The sequence below is a fragment of the Arvicola amphibius genome, chromosome 17 (genome assembly GCF_903992535.2).
Source record: "Arvicola amphibius chromosome 17, mArvAmp1.2, whole genome shotgun sequence".
In the NCBI taxonomy this organism is placed as follows: Eukaryota; Metazoa; Chordata; class Mammalia; order Rodentia; family Cricetidae; genus Arvicola; species Arvicola amphibius.
The window spans coordinates 10,623,392-10,643,936 of NC_052063.2; the positions used below are offsets into that span (position 1 = coordinate 10,623,392).

At 45.1% G+C, this 20,545-nt stretch overlaps 1 protein-coding gene across 1 annotated transcript in view; it reads right to left on the reverse strand.

Moving 5' to 3' along the window:
* The window catches only part of Plxnc1 (plexin C1), a 152,530-nt gene that overhangs the window by 57,620 nt on the left and 74,365 nt on the right, over nucleotides 1-20,545 (reverse strand). The window contains exons 6-10 of the mRNA XM_038314540.1: nucleotides 18,873-19,017; nucleotides 14,678-14,765; nucleotides 12,699-12,801; nucleotides 12,487-12,582; nucleotides 590-729 (exon numbers count right to left, since the gene is read on the reverse strand). Of these exons, the coding sequence (XP_038170468.1) occupies nucleotides 590-729; nucleotides 12,487-12,582; nucleotides 12,699-12,801; nucleotides 14,678-14,765; nucleotides 18,873-19,017 (572 nt within the window). The remainder of the gene's footprint in view (nucleotides 1-589; nucleotides 730-12,486; nucleotides 12,583-12,698; nucleotides 12,802-14,677; nucleotides 14,766-18,872; nucleotides 19,018-20,545) is intronic.

Sequence of the window (20,545 nt, forward strand, 5' to 3'; positions counted from 1 at the left end):
TTTCCCCTAAGGATGTTTATGAAAAACCGAATATTTTTTCATTGTTAGGATGAAAAGAAATCAGGTATCTTATCTTTAAGGGGCACATTCACCTGGTATTCATTTGGGGTATTTTTTTTTTACTATTAATATATGGCCCAGGAATTTAAATATTTGAAGTGAAGACCAGGCCAGTCAAAAGAAGAAAGGTACAATGAACAACATTTCTACTTTCATTTTCTCCAATTCCAGGTAGCACACAGAGTGGCTCCACAACTCTCCATCCGTTTCCAAGACCCACGCCTATGTTTATAAGTTAGCTCCTTTCAATATATAGCTGACCTCGCTTTGTAAATCAATCAAGGCTCCCACTGTCAACACCCTGAAGTTACTGTGGACTGAGATTTGGGGTGGGAAGGAGAAGGGACACAGGGCAGGGTCTCCCACCTGAACCTCTGAGGAATCGTTAAAAACATTTGACTTATTATAAATATTCTATATAAAATACTTCAAACTATCGTCTCACGGCGGAAAGCACCAAAGTCTACTGTTGTTGCCTTGGCATGGGTTTTAACTCGACCGAAGGTCCGTTATTAGTGTTTCAACTCACACGTCCTTGTCACATGTACTGGTTCCTTTCAAGATCATGGTGATATCCGACGCTTGGGTGAAGTTTGCTCCAGTAACTATCACGCTACTTTTCCCTAAGGTCGATATTTTCTGTGGCTCAATGGCCTTAATGTAGAAGACCTATTGGAAACAAAAGATGAAACAACAGATCAAAGCTACAAAATGGCACCAGCCCCTCCCCCCCCCGCACAAATAAATACATAAATAAATAAATAAAATCTGTTGATGTGCGATGGTTCGAAGAGCTCACTGGGAAATTACGTTTTGCAAACACACGCAGATAGTGTTTAATGAAATCAATGAATTCAAGGAAGAGGGCTGAAGATTCATGTCTCTCAACATGTGACAGCATGAGGTGAAACCAATTAGTCTGTGTTCACCGCAGCTGACGAGCCCCGGTACTCTACCCGAGGAGTGAGCTGTCACGCCACGTCGCTCGAGTTGAGGAAGAGCTCCCTGCCATTACCCTGTCCTGAGGCTCCCGGTGTTTGAACGAAGTGCGGAGAAGGTAAAGGTGCCATCCCGATGGAGGTCAGCCAGCCCAGGACTCATCGTTCAGATGATACAAATGTTGATCCGGATAAATTTAACTCCCTAGAAAGGAGTTTCTCTTTTCTGTTTGTTTCAAATAGACTGTGGTGGTGGTGGTGGTGGGGTCGTCTGTCTTAAGTGTGTCTGAAGTGACTGCCAGCTGAGCCACTCAGTATTAAAAAGTTAGGTACCTGAACCATTGTGAACAACTATGTATGTACTCTGTGACCGGCAGTTACTACATTCTGCTGACCCACGCACTCTCTTGCTTTCTCTGGCCGATAACCAGGACCGAGTGCCACGGAGACACCCAACACCCAACTTCCCTCTCATCCAGGTCTGTGTCTCCTCATTTTTCCATTTGCAAGGTCTCATTAATTTCCCCTGCAAACCCCAAAGAAGGCAGGAATCACTTGCCCTTTTCCTTTCTAAACATTTATTCTAATTTCTATGCATGTGTGACGGGGTGCTTCGGAGGCCAGAAGGGTATGTTGGGTTGCCTGGAGCTATGGTTACCGGTTGTTGTGAGACACCTGACGTTGGGACCGGGAACTGAACTCGGATCCTCTGCAAGCACAAGACGTACCCTGAACCACCGAGCCATCCCTTCTGGGCTCCATTTTCACTGTTCAAGACCAAGCCGGGCGGTGGTGGCGCACGCCTTTAATCCCAGCACTCGGGAGGCAGAGACAGGCGGATCTCTGTGAGTTCGAGACCAGCCTGGTCTACAAGAGCTAGCTCCAGGACAGGCTCTAAAGCTGCAGAGAAACCCTGTCTCGAAAAACCAAAAAAAAAAAAAAAAAAAAAAAAAAAAAAAGACCAAACAATCCAGTTGCCTCCTACAGCACGTGCTACCGTCTTTCCTTCTGATCACTTGTTCTTCTACAGATCCTCTCCATTTCTGAGATTCCGGCCAATACAAAGTATAGTGGACCTTGGCATGCCTAAATTTTATGGTCACGCTCTTCATGTTTGAAACTGGAAGTCTGGAGAAACATCATCATGTCATACTGAGCCAGAGCGCAAATGCTGAGAACAGCCATTTGATAGCCTAAAGTCCATCAGGAAGACACTGAGTCATTGGTCCAGCTTCTGTGATAGTTAGCACCTGCCTGATTCCCCTCTTCCTACCCCCCCCCCCGGCCCCGCTGGCAGTGGCTGACTGCTGTGAACTCTAAGGCCCCTTAGAACAGCCCTGCTGGTTGGCTGCACTGAGGATCCCACTGAAACGAACATCATCTTCCTCTGGTCCCTTGGCAAACACGGGTGCTATATGTCCCAACAGTCATCACTCATTATCGCTACGCATTGATTTGGCAGATTATGGTAAATCCATCATTAATGTCACCACAGTGATGATGTAACGTGGCAGGGAATTGATTTCTGCAGCAGACTTTATTCTAATCACTTTAAAAAGGACTTTAGCCCTGTATTTATCGAGTCACCAGGAGCCCGAAAGGGTCACTCTAATTATTCTGTGATACTTGACTGCGTTTTATGGGGGGAAATTATCTGCTAGAGGGGTCCTTGGGATGGGGGGATTAGCAACGACTTCAAGATAAATCCCTTACAAATGTCAAGTGTGTGTTGTATAAGAAGGCTTACGGTGTGGCTTTGTAGGCGACAATCAAATGATCAAGTACTTACTAGAGATCTATAGGGTCCTAAGGGCGGGGCTAAATGAGAACAGACTTGGAGTATGTGGGGGGGTGGCTATATCAAGAGGCAGCAAACTACAGCCTAGGGTCTGTTGTTTTCGGATGCCCCATGGGCGGGTGGGAGGATGTCAAAAGGAGAACAGAATTTCAAACATACAAAAGCACATGAGGCTCCCATTTCATTATCCAGAAGATTGTATGTGTGCCTTCTCCAGCTGCTTCTGCATAACTGAATAGCTACACTAGAGACTGTGTAGCCTGCACAGCCTGAAACAGACACCGCCTGCTTCTTGGTGGAGCAGTGGTGCTCAATCTGTCGGTCACAACCTCGTTGGGGGTTGAAAGACTCACGGGGGTTGCCTAACACTATTTACGTTATGATTCATAACAGCAGCAAAGTCACACTTATGAAGCAGCAATGGAAATAATTTTATGGTTGGGGGGTCACCACAACATGAGGAACTGCATTAAAGGGTCACAGCCTTAAGGGAAGTTGAGAACCATTGCTGCAGAGACAATTTATACCCCTTGCTCTAACAGACCACTATCTTTTTAGAGATGTAAATACACGTGCGTGTGTGTTTAATCTTTTTAAACTGTGCATGCAGGTGTATGTGTGTGTGTATGTGTGTGTCTTACAGGTTGGAAAACTTCCTCCTTGGGTGCTGGTGCTCACGTTCCACTTTGATGCTTCTGTACACGCTTCTCGGGCCTCTCCTGACTCTGCCTCCCATCTCGCATTGGGAGTGCTGGGATTACAGGTCAGCGCTACGTACTCAACTTTTCATGGGTTTAGGGGACATGAACTTGGGTCCTCATGCTTACGGTCCCTGTGCTTTGCCCATTGAGCTATGCTCCCAGTTCATAGCTTTCTTCCACTGTGTAAGCCCTCCACGGACATCCAAGTCAACCCTTTTTCTCAGTGCCTCTTGCACTTATACTGCGGCTGTCTGCTGGAGCGAAAACGGAAAACATGCTAGGCACATGCCACTTCTGTGTTCAGAGTGGAAGAGAATGAGAGCCTTATAGCTACAGAATATTTTTCTTTGAAACAAGACAATTGCATTCTGCTCTTTTCATGGCTCTAGAAACAGCTTCGGAGGATGAAGTCATCTTAACTTCTTATTTCCTCCTGAGTAGATACAGCCTTCCTATACTGCAGAAGGAGCTTATTTGAAAAATGTTATTGTTTAGAGAAAGTTTCCATTGGTCATTTAGGACTGTGTCCAGGCCTGGCCTATCTTGTGGAAGCAGATGCTCACAGTTTGCTTCCAAAGAGGGTCAGATTAGCTCATTTGTTTGCCTGGAGAACTTTTCTTAATCTTAGTTAGAAAGCTAAAAAGCTCCCAAGATGACCTCACTCCTAGATAATGAAAAGACATACGAAAATGTTTTTCTTTTAAATTAAAAAAAAAAAGAGCAGCTATAAGCTATATTTCATGGCTGCAACATTTCACAGAAATACTTTTTATATTTGTTGATAACTTTAAAACTACAATGAAGACAAAAGGCAAAGGACAATCTTTCCCACCACGTGTTCACTCTCCGTACTTTAGATCTGATTGTGTACTCTAAAGGTAATCCACAACCTGGCATGAGGTAACCAGTTCTCAGACTCACGCAGAGGGTTGGAAGGGTTGGTTGAAAACCATAATTGGGCTGGATACAGCCAGGACTTCTTGTAGCTCTACAGCAAGGCTCCTTCCATAATCCAAGGTTTCATACACCACATCAAGACCCTGACGATTGGAACCACCCCAGCCTACCACCCTTTACCAATTAACTTCAGAATGGTCTGCTTCCTGTTAGTTCAACTTTGCAAATGGGTTGTTTTTAAGTGATGGTAAATTTTAAATTATTTTGTACAAAAAAATAAGCTCAGGTTTCTCATTGTTTTGCATTAAGAAAGCACAATGAAAGTTACTTAATTAGGTGGTTTATGGAATGACTGCTTATTTTTATCTTCCAACTGAGCTGTTGGAAAAGTGTCTAACCTGTCCTCAACAGTTCCCCTTTAAAGAGTCTGAGAGGATGAACTCTGGTGGCAAAGGCACCTTTTGTGAAGTCTGACACCAGCTCAGCTCAAATTCCCATGACATTAGTGGAGAAGGTATCACCACGGGTGAAAGACTATCAGAAAGAGGTGCATTAGGAAGGTGCAGTTTATTAAGAACAAGCTGCACTCTATTAATCTGTTAGGGGAAGAAAATCTGAATATAGTGAAGCTCTCTCTGTAGGTCTGCACCTGAATCAACACTTGGTAAAACATCCCTCAGATTTGCACTCATGAAATTCGTTCAAACAGGTCGGGATAAAAAGTCACATGGATTCAAAATCAGCAGGAAACCCAAAGTCAAAGGACATAAGAGGGATGAAAGGTAATACAACTAATTAAAGGAAAGTGTCCTGTTGGGCCCGGTGGGCGAGTATTTGGTTTAGAATTATTTAACATCTTCATTAATGACTGAGAAGAGGAGAGATGTAATATATTAATAATATGTATAAAGTGAGCAGAGAGGGGACCAGCGGTGGAGGTGGGAAAGTGTGAAAGGGAATGAGACGTGGAAAGAAAGGAGCAGAGTACAATTCAGTCAAAGAATAATGGGAGAGTTCAATGAACAAGGCGATGTATTTGATGCTCAGCCCCCCCAAGGAAATCCCCCTTCATAGACGGCACAGCACAGGTTCCAGGGAACTTGGGATGTAACTTCTAGTAGGTTCTGGAACTGCCAAAGGCCAGCAAAGTCTCAGGACGTAGATGGGAAACTTCCAAAGAAGAGTAATGAACCTGTGCTCTGTTCCGTGAGACGAAGACTTGCTTCTGTGATCTGGGGACTAACTCGTGAGATGTGGCTGACACAGCCCAGGGTGGAGCTGCCAAGGCCATTCCTGAATTACCCTTGGCCATTGAACCTGAATGTCACCACAAAGAACTGGCCTGAGTGAGTGACCAGAGGCCAGAGAGGACAGTTTTCTTAACCCTGCTTTTAACACGCCCTCTGCAAAGACTGAACATGGGATTCTTGTTGATCCACTCTCCTTGGGGTCACCCTGGTCCATCTGGGGCCTTGCCTGCTCTCCTTGTCTTTGGGAAGATGTCTGACCTTTCCTGGGGCTCGCTGTTTTCTCTTAGACCTCACCTTCAGCTGCTCCTCTCTTCCTCCATCTTCCATGAGAATAAGCTCCCTTAGGCCTGGGCACAGATGGGACAAGAGTGTTGACAGTCTAATCCCGAGAGAAGCCCGAATTATCTTGAAGAGGTTCTTCCCTTTCAGAGAGGCTCTCTGCATCAACATTATGTGGTTAAAAACTGCAAACTCTCGAATCAGATACCTGGGTTCAAATTTCTTGTCTACATTTTGGTTTTGAGACAAAATGCCTATGCCTGTAAAATGTGGTACTGTGAAGCTTTTAAATAAGCAAACACTGAATTTGGGACATAGCAAGGTCCCGATGACAATTAGCTGTCACGGCTCTACTTAGTCCCCCCTCCGGCATTCTTTCTAGTTGCTTTTTCTGTTACGTATATTCAACTCTTTTATGACAAAGAATCTCACTTCCTCACTCCAAAACATTCTGAGTTTGACAGTTCAAGTTCCTTGTGGGTCTGTCTTGGGCCCGCCCAACACACAGCTGTTGCTCAACAAACAACCCTCTGAATGGAATTAATGCAGAACAGTGTTAGGTCCATAGAAGCTACTAAAAAAAAGTCTATGTTAAATTTAATTTTCCTTCTGAAGGCAAGGTTCTGGAAAGGGTTCCTTTGATATCACCTGTGAGAAATTAAAGCACACATTCAAAAGCCATGGAAGAAGAGAGGAGGATCAGCAAAAAAAGCAAAGGAGGTGAACATAAACTTCTGAAGAACAGGGGACAGAGATGGGCATGGTTGATTTATGCCCTCTGATAACAAGCATGTAGTGAGAAAAAATAAAGATGATCACAGAGGCAAGGCGCCACCTTTAATCCTCTAGAAGCAGAGGCAGGTGGATCTCTGTGAGTCTGAGGCCAGCTTATTCTATGCTGTTGCAGAATATTTGTTTAACTGTGTAAAGATGTGTTGCTGTTTTACCTTGCCTGCCTAAGGCACCCGATTGGTCTAATAAAAAGCTGAATGGCCAATAGTGAAGAAGGACATGTAGGCGGGACTTCCAGGCAGGGAGAGTAAATAGGAGGAGGAATTTAGGTTGTGGGGAGGGAGGATAGGGAAGAAGAAAGAAAAAGAGATGCCAGGACCAGACAGCCAGACATGAAGGAACCAGGAAGGTAGGACATAGAGGGTGAAAGAAAGGTAAACCGCCCTGAGGAAAAATATAGATGAATAGAAACAGGTTAAATTAAGTTAAAAGAGTTATGAGACATGCGTAAGATAAGGCCACGCATTCATAATAATAAGTCTCTGTGTCTTTGTTTGGGAGCTGGTTGATGGTCCAAAGAAAATTCCAATTACACTACACAGTGAGTTCCTAGTCCACATAGTAACAGTCAGAACTGTATAGTGAGACCCTGTCTGGGATAAAACAAAATCAAAACAAACAACCCCAAACCAAACCAAACCAACAACAACAATGTCAACAACAAAAAACAAAACAAAAATCTATGACCAGAAATCATGTATATCACAACACAGATCATGACAGCCTTCCCTGAGAGCAGGAAGGGCAGCCACACCTGCTCTCAACAGGTGAGAGGACCAGATAAAAGACAGTCAGGAAATGAAAGGAAAGGCAGCCACCCACTCGGGTGCCAGGACCAACAGTCTTTTGGTTTCAGGAGAGAGAGGTTAGGATTGGCTTGTATGGCAAATCATTGTCCTCATTCTAGGCCAGATGAGATTTGGGGCTTCCTTCCCAATTTGGCTCCTGCTTTTCCTTGGTTCAGGCCTCAACAAATGATGGCTCCTGTTTCGGGGTCAGGGTACTCTGGATCAAGTTAAGCCTAGGATCATGAGAAGGTGAGGGCAACCATCCTGGGTTTGAACCAGGAATCCTTGTCTACGAGCACCGCATTCTCAGATGATCAAATCCAGGCATTAAAATAGATGTAGTGATTGGTGCTTCATTGCCACCAAAGAAGACAAAGCCCCCAAAGGTCTGGGCCATACACTCCACCATATACAGGCCCCAGCTCATTTTCCCCTGCATGCTATTATTTCTTCCCTGCTTCTTCTGTATAGACAAACTGAATGACTGAGGAGTTCCTGAATCTTTCACTTAGGGTGGTTCCTTCATATAGACACTCACTCCTCTGTCGTAATTTGTCTAGATGTTTCTTGACCCTCTAAGGTGGCTGAAATGTCATTACCATCAATCAGCCCATCCATCCATCAGAGACTTAACCAACCACATTGATTGTGTTTAATCTCCAGGCATTGGGCTTAGATAAACAGGAAGGCCTGAGACCCCGGGCATAGCCAGGATTTGAGTTTCTGTACTTTCAGTTCTGTCCTATATATGTATATGTATATATACATATACACATGCACACACATGCATATATCTATATGTATAGTTATGTATATGTACATCTATTTATACACAGATATTTAAATCATGTATTGCTATGTATGTGCTCATGGATAAAATTCTTAGGACTCATGGCCAGAGAGGGACTTGACTCATTTGTGTACCACACGTGGTATGCATGTAGTCACTATGACAACATCTAACAGATGCGTCCTAACTTCCTGTAGGAATCATAGTCTCCAGCTCAGCCTCAGATGGCACCTGTTCCCTTCCCAGTGCCCGACCAGCAGGAAGCATTTGATGCCTGGGCGGGCGATGTGCACAGATGCATTCAAGCAAAGCTCTCAGTGGCTGCTCTGCTTGAACCACTGGATCCACCACACGAAGCGGACATGGAAACCAACAGCGTACACCCGAAAGTTTCACATTCTTGTGACAATAAAAGACAGCAGTGTTTTACAGAGCACAGGACGTCTCTCCAATGCCAAGCAGCGCACCATTCCCTAACAGCCAAACCCGAGATCCTGCTCTGAGTCACCTCTTTAAAGTAAATATTTCAGTATCAATAAAATGTCTTTCTCCAAACGTAGAAAGGCAATCCAAAGAGAAGCACCCAAGGCAAACCTGGCCCCGAATTATTTTCCGACTCGCCCTTCTCTCTTGGTGTCCCTACTTTTAAAACCACAGTTTCACAGTTTAGAAGGCACAGGAAGGTACTGTACAGGAAGCCAAGATGCGACGGCTACGTCATCCTCCTCTCTTGAAGACATTTACAAAGGCCGCTGCCTGCACTGCTCTGCAGCGTTCTTGATAACACACAAGCGCTCGGCTGAATTTCCAGGTAATCGCGTCACGTGGCACCCCATTAATACGGACACTCTTTATGTTTTTATGCGTCCATAAAGATAAATGTAATTTCGGAAACTAATCTTCCAAAGGGTACATCTAGATGATCCTTTTTACATAAAATTCTTGAAGTGACAAGACTATACAGATGTTGGTTGTGCACAAGAGCTGGTGGGCGGGAGGGAGGAGGCAGCAGATGGGGCTATGAAAGGGGCCTGAAGTCCTGTGGCGGTAAACCTCCTACACCTTGACCTGTAACATCATTAGCAGGGCTGAGATCTTCAGCTATATTTTGCTAGGTGGTAGATCAGAGGAAACTGAGTCAAAGTTTCACGCATTGTTTTCTTTTCTTCTTTTTTTTTAATTTTTATCGAGCTCTACATTTTTCTCTGATCCCCTCCCTGCCTCTCCCCTCCCCCTTCAGCCCTCTCCCAAGGTCCCCATGCTCCCAATTTACTCAGGAGATCTTGTCTTTTTCTACTTCCTGGATCGTTTTCTTATAAAGCAAATTTTAAAACCAAGAAAGACCTTAGAAAGCTCATACTTCCTGATTTCAAAACAGACTGAAAAATTGTAAGATTCAGACAATGTGGTACTAACAAGAAGACAGACACACAGGGCCATGGGCCTGAAAAGAACCCTCAGAAGTAAAGCCTCACATGGCAAGCCCAAATGATGGTCACTGGACCAGGAAAAGGGTGCTCAAGAAATGGTTCTGGGAAAATTGAGTATCCAGACACAGAAAGATGACTGGACTTCACCTGACTGCACAGACAAAGATGACTCACGAACTGGCCAAGGTATGCACGAGTGAGTTAAAACTCTAAGAAGAATATCTGATGTTTGAAAGGGATCATCACATTGGTTTTGCAGTGATTTCTTGCGCCTGACCCCCAAAGCAAGAGAAAAAAAAAAGAAAAAAAAAAAAGACCATTTGGACTTCAGTGAAATTAAAAATTCTATGTATCAAAGAATACAATGAGGCCAGCAATGTAACTTAATGTAGAGTGCTTCACTAAGAATGTGTGAGCCCCTGGGTGTGAGATCCAGCTATACATGCATGCATACACACACACACACACACACACACACACACGCACGCACGCACGCACGTACACACACATACACATGCACGCACACACCCCACAGATGTACTAAACAGAGCTGAGAGAAGTATTTTCAAATGATATATTTATATTTGATACAGGGCTAAAACCTAGAAAATACTTCTTATATCCAATGGACAAAGAATAAGTTAACCGATCAAAACCACGGAGAAGGGGGAGGGGCTCAGCAGAGGGCACCAACTAGCAAGCAATCAAGCAAGCAAAGGAAAAAGGTGTAGGTGTCACCGACTGCAAGAAGAAGAAAGCCAAAGTCACTCAAATCTCACCTCACATCTGCGAGTCTGGTAATGACCAAACACAAAAAAAAAAACACAAAAAAAGGTAAGTGTTGGGGAGGCCTCGAGAAACAGAAACCCCTGAGTGCTATTAGTGGACCTTTCGGCTAGTGAAACTACCATGGAAAACAGCATGGTCGTTCTTTAGAAAAAATAAAATAAAAAAAGAATTACAGCATGACCCAGGAGTCTTAACTTTTGCTGCTGAACCAAAGAATGAAACCCGGTGGCTCGAAAGAGGCAGCCGTACACCTATGCCTCCAACCATCTGTGTCAGATTTCCTAAGTTGGGGAAGCAAACCAAGAGCCCGTGGATGGAAGAATGTATAAATAAAATGTCACATACATATACTAGAATTGTATTCACCCTTAGAAAGGAAAGAAAGTCCAATCCATGCTACTACATGGGCACAATGAGAGGTGAAGCAGGCCAGTTACAAGAGAGAAACCACTTGAATCCACTTCCATGAGGGGCCCACGATAAGTTATGTCTCATAGACAGAAGGTAGAATAGAAGGTCCAGGAGCCTGGGGAGGGGGGAGGAAGGAGATGGAGGAGGGGAGTTATTGAATGAGTGTCGAGTTTCAGTTCAGCAGGATGTAAAGGATTCTGGTGATAGGGTGCACCAGAAAAGTGAGGGCAAACTCCCACTACAGAAAGGCACACTCAAAATGGCCAAGACGGTAAGTTTGATGTTCCACGTAGTTTGCCAAAACTGAGAAGACCACCACTGAGTGTAATTAAAAGACAAAAAAGCTTCTGTGTCCTCCACCCGAGCTCCTGTCACTTGTGACTTAGTTTTACAAACCACCGAGGACAGAGAAGCAGCCCATCACCTAATTAAGCCTCAGAGACTCACAGGCCAGAGGTATTGGCACGCCAAGATTCTCTAATGCTTTAATTAACTGCATAATCCATTTGGATTCACAGGCCCTCCGCCCGTTACTTAATTCACTGAAAGTTACTATCAACTTTTCAGTAACGATTAAAAAGGTGCTACTTATTTGTATTGACACTTGACCTTAATAGCTGCAAATGGCTAAGTCGGGGCCACTGATTAGGCACGAAATGGAAAGCTGGGCCTTCTGAATGTCTTCCAACACTGTTCTTAATTTGTCTGTTTCTGACAGACTCCAACGAGAGTAAGAGAGGGAACTTGTCCGCCTTGTGTGTGTGTGTGTCTGTGTGTGTGCGAGCGCGCACGTGTGTGTGTGTGTGTGTGTGTGTGTGTGTGTGTCACCACAGGTAAACACTTAATGAACTTCTGTCAGCTGAAGGTAGCCAGCCCTGAGCTGTGTTCTCAACAGTCACCTGTGTCCTGCTCACAACTATTCACACGCTCACAGCCTTGCCTGTCACACATGACAGGTATGTTGAGCTGGGTGATTAACTGGAACTAGGAAGAAAGCAAAAGGAGATTCCGGGAAATTTGCATAGGAAAACCCCCCAGCACTTTTGAAAAGAGTGTCTCTCTTAGACACGTTCTGCAGCCACCCTATCTTGGCATTACTAATGACGGGTTTGATCAGCTCTACAAAGTGAAAGAAAGCTAAGCCAGGCCAGTTTGCATATTTTGCCTAGATCCCGTCCTCACAACACAGCCCCAGTCGCAAGTATAACCGTATTATCTTGTTTGGACTGAGGCTGCCTCAGCTGTGAGCTGTACTTTCCCCCAGTGAGCCACAAAGTCACCTTTGCAATCCTGCTTCTACCGGAACAGCATCATTTTTCATAATTACAAAGTTTTAATTTCTTTTATGTGCGTGTGAAGTCTTTGATGTATTGAGCCAATTATGTGAAACTTGGTTAAAAATGAACCCCCTCAAAGAAAAGGTTGTGGAAGGAATCTGGGTTGTAAGTAAAATGGAGATTTTTTTTTTTTTTAAAAAAAAGAAACCCAAAGTAGCAGTTGTTATCATCAAAATCAAAGGGGATTTTCTTTCCCCCCATTATTAACACAGAAGTCGAAGCTGACCTGCGAAGAGTGGTCGGTTCTGTTACTCTTACTCTCCTTGACTCTTCCTCCTCCCGGGGCCGTGGGTGGTTTCTCCACAGTGACGTGGCAGAGCTCCTGCATTGGAGAACATCCCTTCAGCATCAGAGTGAGACGCACAGGAAGGGGTGGGGCTAGGTGCGCACTGGCACCTGCTTCTGAAAAACCTCGTAATAGCTCAAATGTCACTTTACCTGATTCCTCTCATAATCTGAAGGGTCGCAGGATGCGAAGGGGTGGATGCATTTTCTGTCACGTTTACACCAAGCACAGCCAGTTCCGATACATGCTGGGCACCTGGCAACATGGAAAACCAAGTTAATTCTTATTTTTTATAGGGGATTATTCATCTTCTAGATTTCCCCTCTGGGGTGCTACATGTTAAGAACATAAAAGAATATAAATACTACTACTACCACTAATAAAATCTTCGAATAGCCCAGGATGGACAGAGGGAGAAGGGGCGGTCCTTTGAGGCTGGGGCAGAGAGTCAGGCTTTGTGCCCTTCTCTGGGAAGCCCTGTGAGTTGACGGACTATCATCACACTTACAGAGGTGTTGCCATGGAGACCTGCAGCTGGGGTCACCTGCAGGTCTGTTGATAACAGGAACCCACAGAATCTGCTTCCGAACATGGCTGCTATTGGTCCACCTTCAGGTAAACCCTACCTAAAGACGGATCTTCCCCCCCACCCCCACCCCCGCCACACAGCAGATCAGCAAGCCCTCACCCTGTGGAGCAGCTCTGCTGCCAGCTACACGTTGTGAGACACAAAGCATTACCTGGCCGGGGGGGGGGGGGGGGGCACTGTTTGCTTTACGATCAGATGGAGGAGGAATTGTGTCTACTAATCAAATGAGCCATTGTGTGCAGGTAACTGCGGAGGGCTCGAAAAGCGTGCATAAGAATGATCAGAATTGAGGAGGAGGTGGTAGAAATAGAGGGGAAATGGGGGGGGGGGGCTGGTCTGGGAAGCTGTCCAGGGGATGCCTGAGCAGAACACAGCCATTGGCGATGTGGCGACCATACAGTGGAAGGCACCCAGGCTGGGAATTCAGATACGCTGGAGCGTTCCGTTCGGAGAGCCTAACCTGCAGAAAGTTGTTTCCTGCGGCTTCAGGTGGGAGCCTCCGGCCCCAGGCCGGCTTCCAAAGAGCAAGCAACTCCCTTGAGGAGACACTCTGAGGCCTGACTCTTACTTACCTAGCCGTGGGACCTGGGGTAAGTCATTTCCTTCTACCTGGGTTCTAAAGTTGGGGTTCTCCAGAGAGGCATCGTTCAACTCTCCTTGCACCCCTAAGATCTATTCCATCCTCTTTTGCTGATCACTGGACTAGAGGCTTTCAACAGCAAGTTTTCTATTTTTCTTCTCTAAATTCGTTTCTCAGACATCACTGACCCCCGACTTGTGTGGTCACCTTTCAATGGCCTTCTTTGGTAAAGAAGTCTGAATTCACTTCCCCTATAGTCACTTCCAGGTCAGGCTGAAAGCTGTTCTCATGTGCTGTTGGCCAATCATACCCCAGAACGAGAAATAGACCTCTGACAACACAGCCCATTACTAATGTCTTCCTTCCATCTCAGCTTCAGAAGTGATGAACCTCTCAAAGGTCTGTTTCCTCAGCCTCCACTCTGCTTTAGGAGCCAGGAGGTAGCAGGAGTCCAAATTCAAAGGGTTCATAGTTGAAAGGGGCCAATGGTAATAAATGGAAGACACCGGGCTGGGATAGCTGAGTGGTAGAACGCTTGTTTAGCATGCCCAAAGTCCTGAGTTCGATTCCCTAGCACCACAGAAAGAGAGCAAAATGAATATGTCATTTTGGTGAGGGGAAGTCTTCATGCTGCCCTGGCCAAACTTCCAAGGCTGTTTGCATTATGGGAGGAGAGCCTAGTGGTACTCTCCCCTCCCCAGTCCTCTGGGAAAGAATACCTTTCCCTGTTAAAGAGACACCTAGGCACATGCGCTCTCCTCAGCTGCTCCAGTTTTCTTGTTAGGACTTGAACGAGCAAGCACGGCTTTATTACCTCAGCGACTCTCCTAGCTCCCGTTAGGCCATGCTCCAAAAGGCACTTTGGAAAGTTCTAGTCTGCCAAAGAGTTCTTTAGGAAATTGAGGGGTAAACCAAATAAATTCAAAGCAACGAGAACACTTAAATTTCAAAGCCAGTCTTACTCTTTTAATGACGTGCAGTCGGTAAAGTTGAATCTCTCTGATAAGTTCCAAGACGGGAAGGAGAAGGTTGCATTGACAACAAAGACATCTGGAGGAAAGGAAGGAAAAGGAATCATTCGCCGTGGGTTGCCGCCATAGTCAAGCATAGCTGGAAATGCAAAATAAGAAAGAAATATTCTCGCTTTCTCAACATAGAGGGCTCGGGTGTGCCAGCTGTTCGCCAACATTTGAGTCAGTATGTGGCTCTTTCCCCGTGGGCCATTCATGCCAGGCAGTCACAGTGCACAGCGCAAGCCTCCAAACAGACTGAGCCTGATTCTAGCTCCAAGGCACCCACAGATAATCACCAGGAAAAGCCATTTTACAGGCCATTTGCATCCCATGCTCTCGCTGGGATCACTACCTCCGCTTGTAATTGGCCAAGGCGTGAGAATAAAACAAGTCACCGAGCAAGAAGTGCCTAGAATATGAATGCCGGCGTGTTGGAAAAGAAAACCCTGCACCTTCAGAAAGAGCCAGGCCCTGTAAGTATTTACCTAACAACCGTAAGGGTGGTACCCTGCAGTGAGACTCAGTCATCTCCTTGGAGTCAGTTGTTGTCAAATGACGGTGTTTTGTTTCTTGTTGCTGTTTGCTTTTGAAAACCTTATCCGTTGGTTGGAAAACTCCAAAAGAATAAAATGAGGGTAAAACCTATGCGAAGTCAGCAATAGAGAAATGCTGCTTTCAGTGTCTCCTTAAACCACCCTGCTGGATCTGAGGCATTGATACCCAAACTCAGCTGTCGATCAGAACCACAAGAACTTTAGGGCTATAGCAATACCAGGGCTATACTCCAAGGCACCATGACTCAGCAGAGCTAAGTTGGGTCTCAGAACCTGTATACTGTAATGCCCCTCCCCACATGATGAACACATAGACTACCACTTGAATACAGGGTCCACAGCAATAGCCTTCAAGTCCTCTTATGTCCAAGCAAGGACCAGCACTAGTACAGAGGAATTAATATCTTCTTCCTTATAAGAATTCATGGACCACTGGGCTTATTAAAGGGAAGTCTTGACATTGTGACCTGATTTTGTGGATATCCCTAAGTTCCTTCCTGAAGCTTTATTATTGCACGGTTCCCAAATGCTGTGGGACAATGGTCTTTTATCCTGTCACTTGTACTATTTTTAATAAAATGCTGGTTGGCCAGTAGCCAGGCAGGAAGTAGAGGTGGGGCGACGAGAACAGGAGAATTCTGGGAAGAGGAAAGCTCAGTCTGCAGTCATTACCCAGATGCAGAGGAAGCAAGATGAAAATGCCTCACTGATGAAAGGGGCCAAGCCACTTGGCTAACACAGACAAGAATTATGGGTTAAGATGTGAGAATTAATTAATAAGAAGCCTGAGCGAATAGGCCAACCAGTTTATGATTAATGTAGACCTCTGTGTATTTCTTTGGGAATGAACGACTGCGGAACCTGTTGGGACAGAAACCTCTGTCAACACCCAAAGTCTAAGGATTCCTCATGGAGATGCTGCTCTCCATCACAAAGACTCACTCCAATGGCTAGAATTCCGTACCACATTCTGCTCACGTCAAGTGGGGCTTACGTGAAATGATAATCTTTTGTTCTCAGGACAAGGAGGTCTGGAGGGCTGACATGATCTCTTGGCTGGAGCACCTGAACAGACACTTGATGCATGTTATGGAAACGAACACATGGCCATTTAGCACCAAGGGACTCCCAGGGAAAATACATTTCCATAGAATTGACAAGTGCCCAGGGAGGACGCCTGCAGAAGGCAAACTTAACGGAGCACCAACCGTGCACAGAATGCTGGAAATTTCACAGGGAAATGAATATTCACGATCTCTCCTTTGGAAGCACTTACGGTTCTCCTATAAGACGTAAAATAGCCAAGGTGAAGAAGACACAGAAGTCAAGGGAACACCATGGGAGTCGTTTGAGCTCTGTGTAGTATTTGGGTGCAAGATAGGGGTGCCTGTGGAGACCCAAGGTGTGACAGCATGACTGGGAAGGCCAGATCAGACCAAGGAGGCTGTCTGGGAGAAACAAGACCTTTCTCCAATGTTTCAGAGTATATGGGAAACAGGACTTAATAGTAGAGGTAAGCCCTTGAAGCTCAACGTGATGACTCATATATATAATTAATTCTAGCACTCAGGAGGCTGAGTTGGGAGGATTCACTACATTGTGGGATCATCTCAACACACACACACACACATAAACACACACAGCCCATGAAATTAGAGGGCATACCAAACACTGAGACCACAACAGTCAATGACTTTAGACAGCTGAGCCTGAAATGTGGACAACTGAACTTGTTCCATTCAGCTGAGTGTAGGGAAGGAAAAGCAGCTGTTGGAGGTCATAGTGACACCCATTAACTTTATAAGTTGGCCTCAGATACTTTAAAGTCACATTTTATAGGTGAGCAAGATTTGCATCTTTAATGATCCAATTTAACTGGAAGTGCATTTTAAAATCTGTCCAGTGGTGACAAGGTAGAAAATTGACATGCTTTTTAAGCATTCAGACCCAATGGCTACAAAGGACTATTTTTAGCTCATGTCTCTGGCTTTATACATCAAATTCCTTCTTGAGGGGTGAAGGGTCAATTGACTGTTGTGGTCTCAGTGTTTGGTGTGCCCTCTAATTTTTTTATTTTGGAATTTAATATTCAATTTGATAATACTGTGAAGTGGAGCCTTTTGGGGTAGTTAATCATGACAGCTTCATCCTCATGAATGGATTGGTGTCCTGATAAGAGAGGGTTGGAGCATCATCTCTGAAGCTGAGAGTGAGCCTTCACTATGCACCGAATCTTCTGGCACCCTTGGCTGGGGATCCCCCAGCCTCTGGAGCTAAGCAGTGAGTTCCTATTTGCTTGTACATCACCCCAATATTCACTCTATTGCCCATAACAACTCACCTAGCTCCAATATGATCACACCACACATTCCAGGAGACCTACACCATTACTTTAACTCTTTCAAGTCTTTCCCGTCTTAACAGACTCTCTGAGCATCCTGGACATCCCTGCATCTCTTCATATCCATCTGTCTCTAATTCCAGCCCTCAATCTCTCTTATCTGGACCACTGTGATGGCTTTTCTACTAGTTGCTCATTGGGGACTAAGTATTTCAGTCCTTCATTTCTCCCCCCCCCCCCCCGCTCCATCTACTGCCATCCATCTGTCCATCCACTACTAAAAATTTACTGACTATAAATGAACACACTGGGCCAGACCCAGTTCTCAGCACAAGCAGAGAACTTTTCAAAAGCGTTTTTAAAGTCCCTGCCCCATGGGGCTTGCTTCTATTCCAGTGGGAGGGATTGACGACCCACAATTGTGTCTTTCTGCTAATGAACCTGACTATGCGACTTGCAACTCAACCGCTCAGCATTCCCTAATCGCTCCCAGGACAGAGCCTGGGTCTCACATAGCTTTCTATGGTCCTTCATCTCCCCTACCGTCCAGTTACCCCTGCCCTGACCCTACCCGCTCGCCTTACTCATATAGACCCTTTCGCAGTTCTTGAATCAAAGCCTTTTCTCCCACCCTTCATTCTTCTAAGATTGATAACACTTACTCCGGACAGAGATCCTTGCCCACCCCAGGTGCCTTTAGGGCTACGGGTTCCCAGTATCCATATACCGCATTATATCTCTACATTTATACACTACATTGTACGTCAACATTTATACACTACAGTTTAACCCTGACAGGTTATAAGGATTCTGAGCAAGGGTCACCTTAATGTGTTTTCATCTCCATACTCCTGGAGCCTAGCACAATACTTGGTACATAGGTAGTCATACTTCCTTATGAATGAATGAATGAATGAATGAATGAATTGAACTCACGTTTTCTCAGCCCGCCTAAGGAACTTCCTGCTCTTCTGAACTCTGAATTATTTCAGCTACCTGGATAGAATCAGCCTAACGGTGTCCGGCTTTTCTAGGCTCTCCTAGCCAATGTATTCTGCTCTCCCCAAGCCATATCTGAGAGTGAGGTGCTGGGGTCGACACAGGACATGGAGCAGTAGTGAAGACCCAGGTGGGAACCAGAGGGAGAGGAAGAGTGAAGACAGGGTCGCTATGCTGATCCCCAGGAACTGAACTCAGGAGGTGCTCTTGCTTCTTGACTTTGTAACAATGCCCAGAGGTGTACACCTACTGTAGCTGGGTCTGCTCGGGATGTTGCAGGCACAGGTCCGGTTCATCTGGCTTCTCCCCTGGCAGAGCAGCTTGCCCGTGTCCGCGTTCTTCACCACGCACTCCGAGTGTCTTGCTGAGACGCTTCCCACAATGGTCACTGTGGTCTGTGCGGGGGGGGGGGGGGGGGGGGAGGAACACGTATCATGTGGTTAGTTTATATCACTGATATCCCCCCTAGAGACTTATGGGAAGTCACTCTTAGACCTGTATAGTGGTTTCAATGAAAATGGCCCCATAGGCTCACAGAGCCTGGCACTATTAGGAGGCGTGGCCTTGCTGAAGAAGGTGTGGCTTGGTTGAAGGAAGTGTATCACTAGCGGGTGAGCTTTAAGGTCTCAGGAATTCAAGTCAGGCTTAGTGTGGCATACTGTCTCTTCCTGCTGCCTGTGGATCAAGATGGAGAACTCTCAGCTCCTTTCCCAGCACCATGTCTGCCTGCCTCCTGCAGGCCTCCCTCCCACCATGATAATGGACTAAACCTCTGGAAATATAAGCCAGTCCCCACTTAAACGTTTTCCTTTGTAAGAGTTGCCATGGCCATGGTGTCTCTTCCCAGCAATAAAACCCCACCTAAGATAGCCTAGAAGGGAGCGTTTCTCTAGCGAGCTGGTGTATTGAAAGAGATATTTTACGGGCTATTTGATTTGTTCTCGTATGAATTGAATATTCTGAGTCTTTGACCACATTTCTGCTCTGTGTGTTTTTCTTATCAGTTTTAAGAGCTCTCTACATGGTGTAGATACTAATCCTTATCTGTCATATTCCTGACACATACTTTCTCATAATCTACTGTCTGTTTTCATTCTGTTTGTATAAGCTCTTGGCCCTTATACAACATCTCTTTCTGTCATCAAGTAGAGGAGTTCTTGTTTTGACTATAAAATGCCTCAGCCACTCCAGCTTACAGACAAGGATTAAATTGTCCTACCATCTTTACTGTTTTATTTTATTTTTTTAAACTTACATCTTTAGCCTATCTGGAATTTATCTGTGTGTATATATAGTATGAGATAAAAATCCAATTTTATTTTTATGCAGATGGCTAATTAGCTATATCACAACCATTTATTAAACAACAAAGCCTCTCCTTTCCCCACTGAGCCAAGACTCTAACTTGAGGAAACTTTTTAGACTTATTTGTTTTAGGTGTCTGAATGTATTGCCTGTACATGTGTGTATGCGCCTGTATGTACCCGGTACCTATGGAGGAAAGAAGGCAGTACCCCTGGAACTGGAGTTACACATGGTTATGATCTGCCCAGTGGGTGCTGGCAACCAAACCAGGATCACCTGCAAGAGCAACAAGTGCTCTTAACTGCTGAGCCGTCTCTCTGGTGGCCCTTGAGATATCCTTTTTGTAATATATAAAATAGCATGTTTGGAATCAATTTCCTAAAGTGTACTGTTCAAAAATCTATTGATCTATTTCTATTCCAGTGTCACTAAGTTTTTACTACTTTAAATATCTGGGAAGGCAAATGTCTCCTTATTTATCTTCATAGGAATTCCTAGACATTATTCATCCTTTGTGGAGATTAGCAATTACTTTATCCAAAAGATGCTAAGGCGACTGTGTATCTAACTGGAATAGCAAATGTGGACATACATTTTACCAAGCATGTATCCCTACAT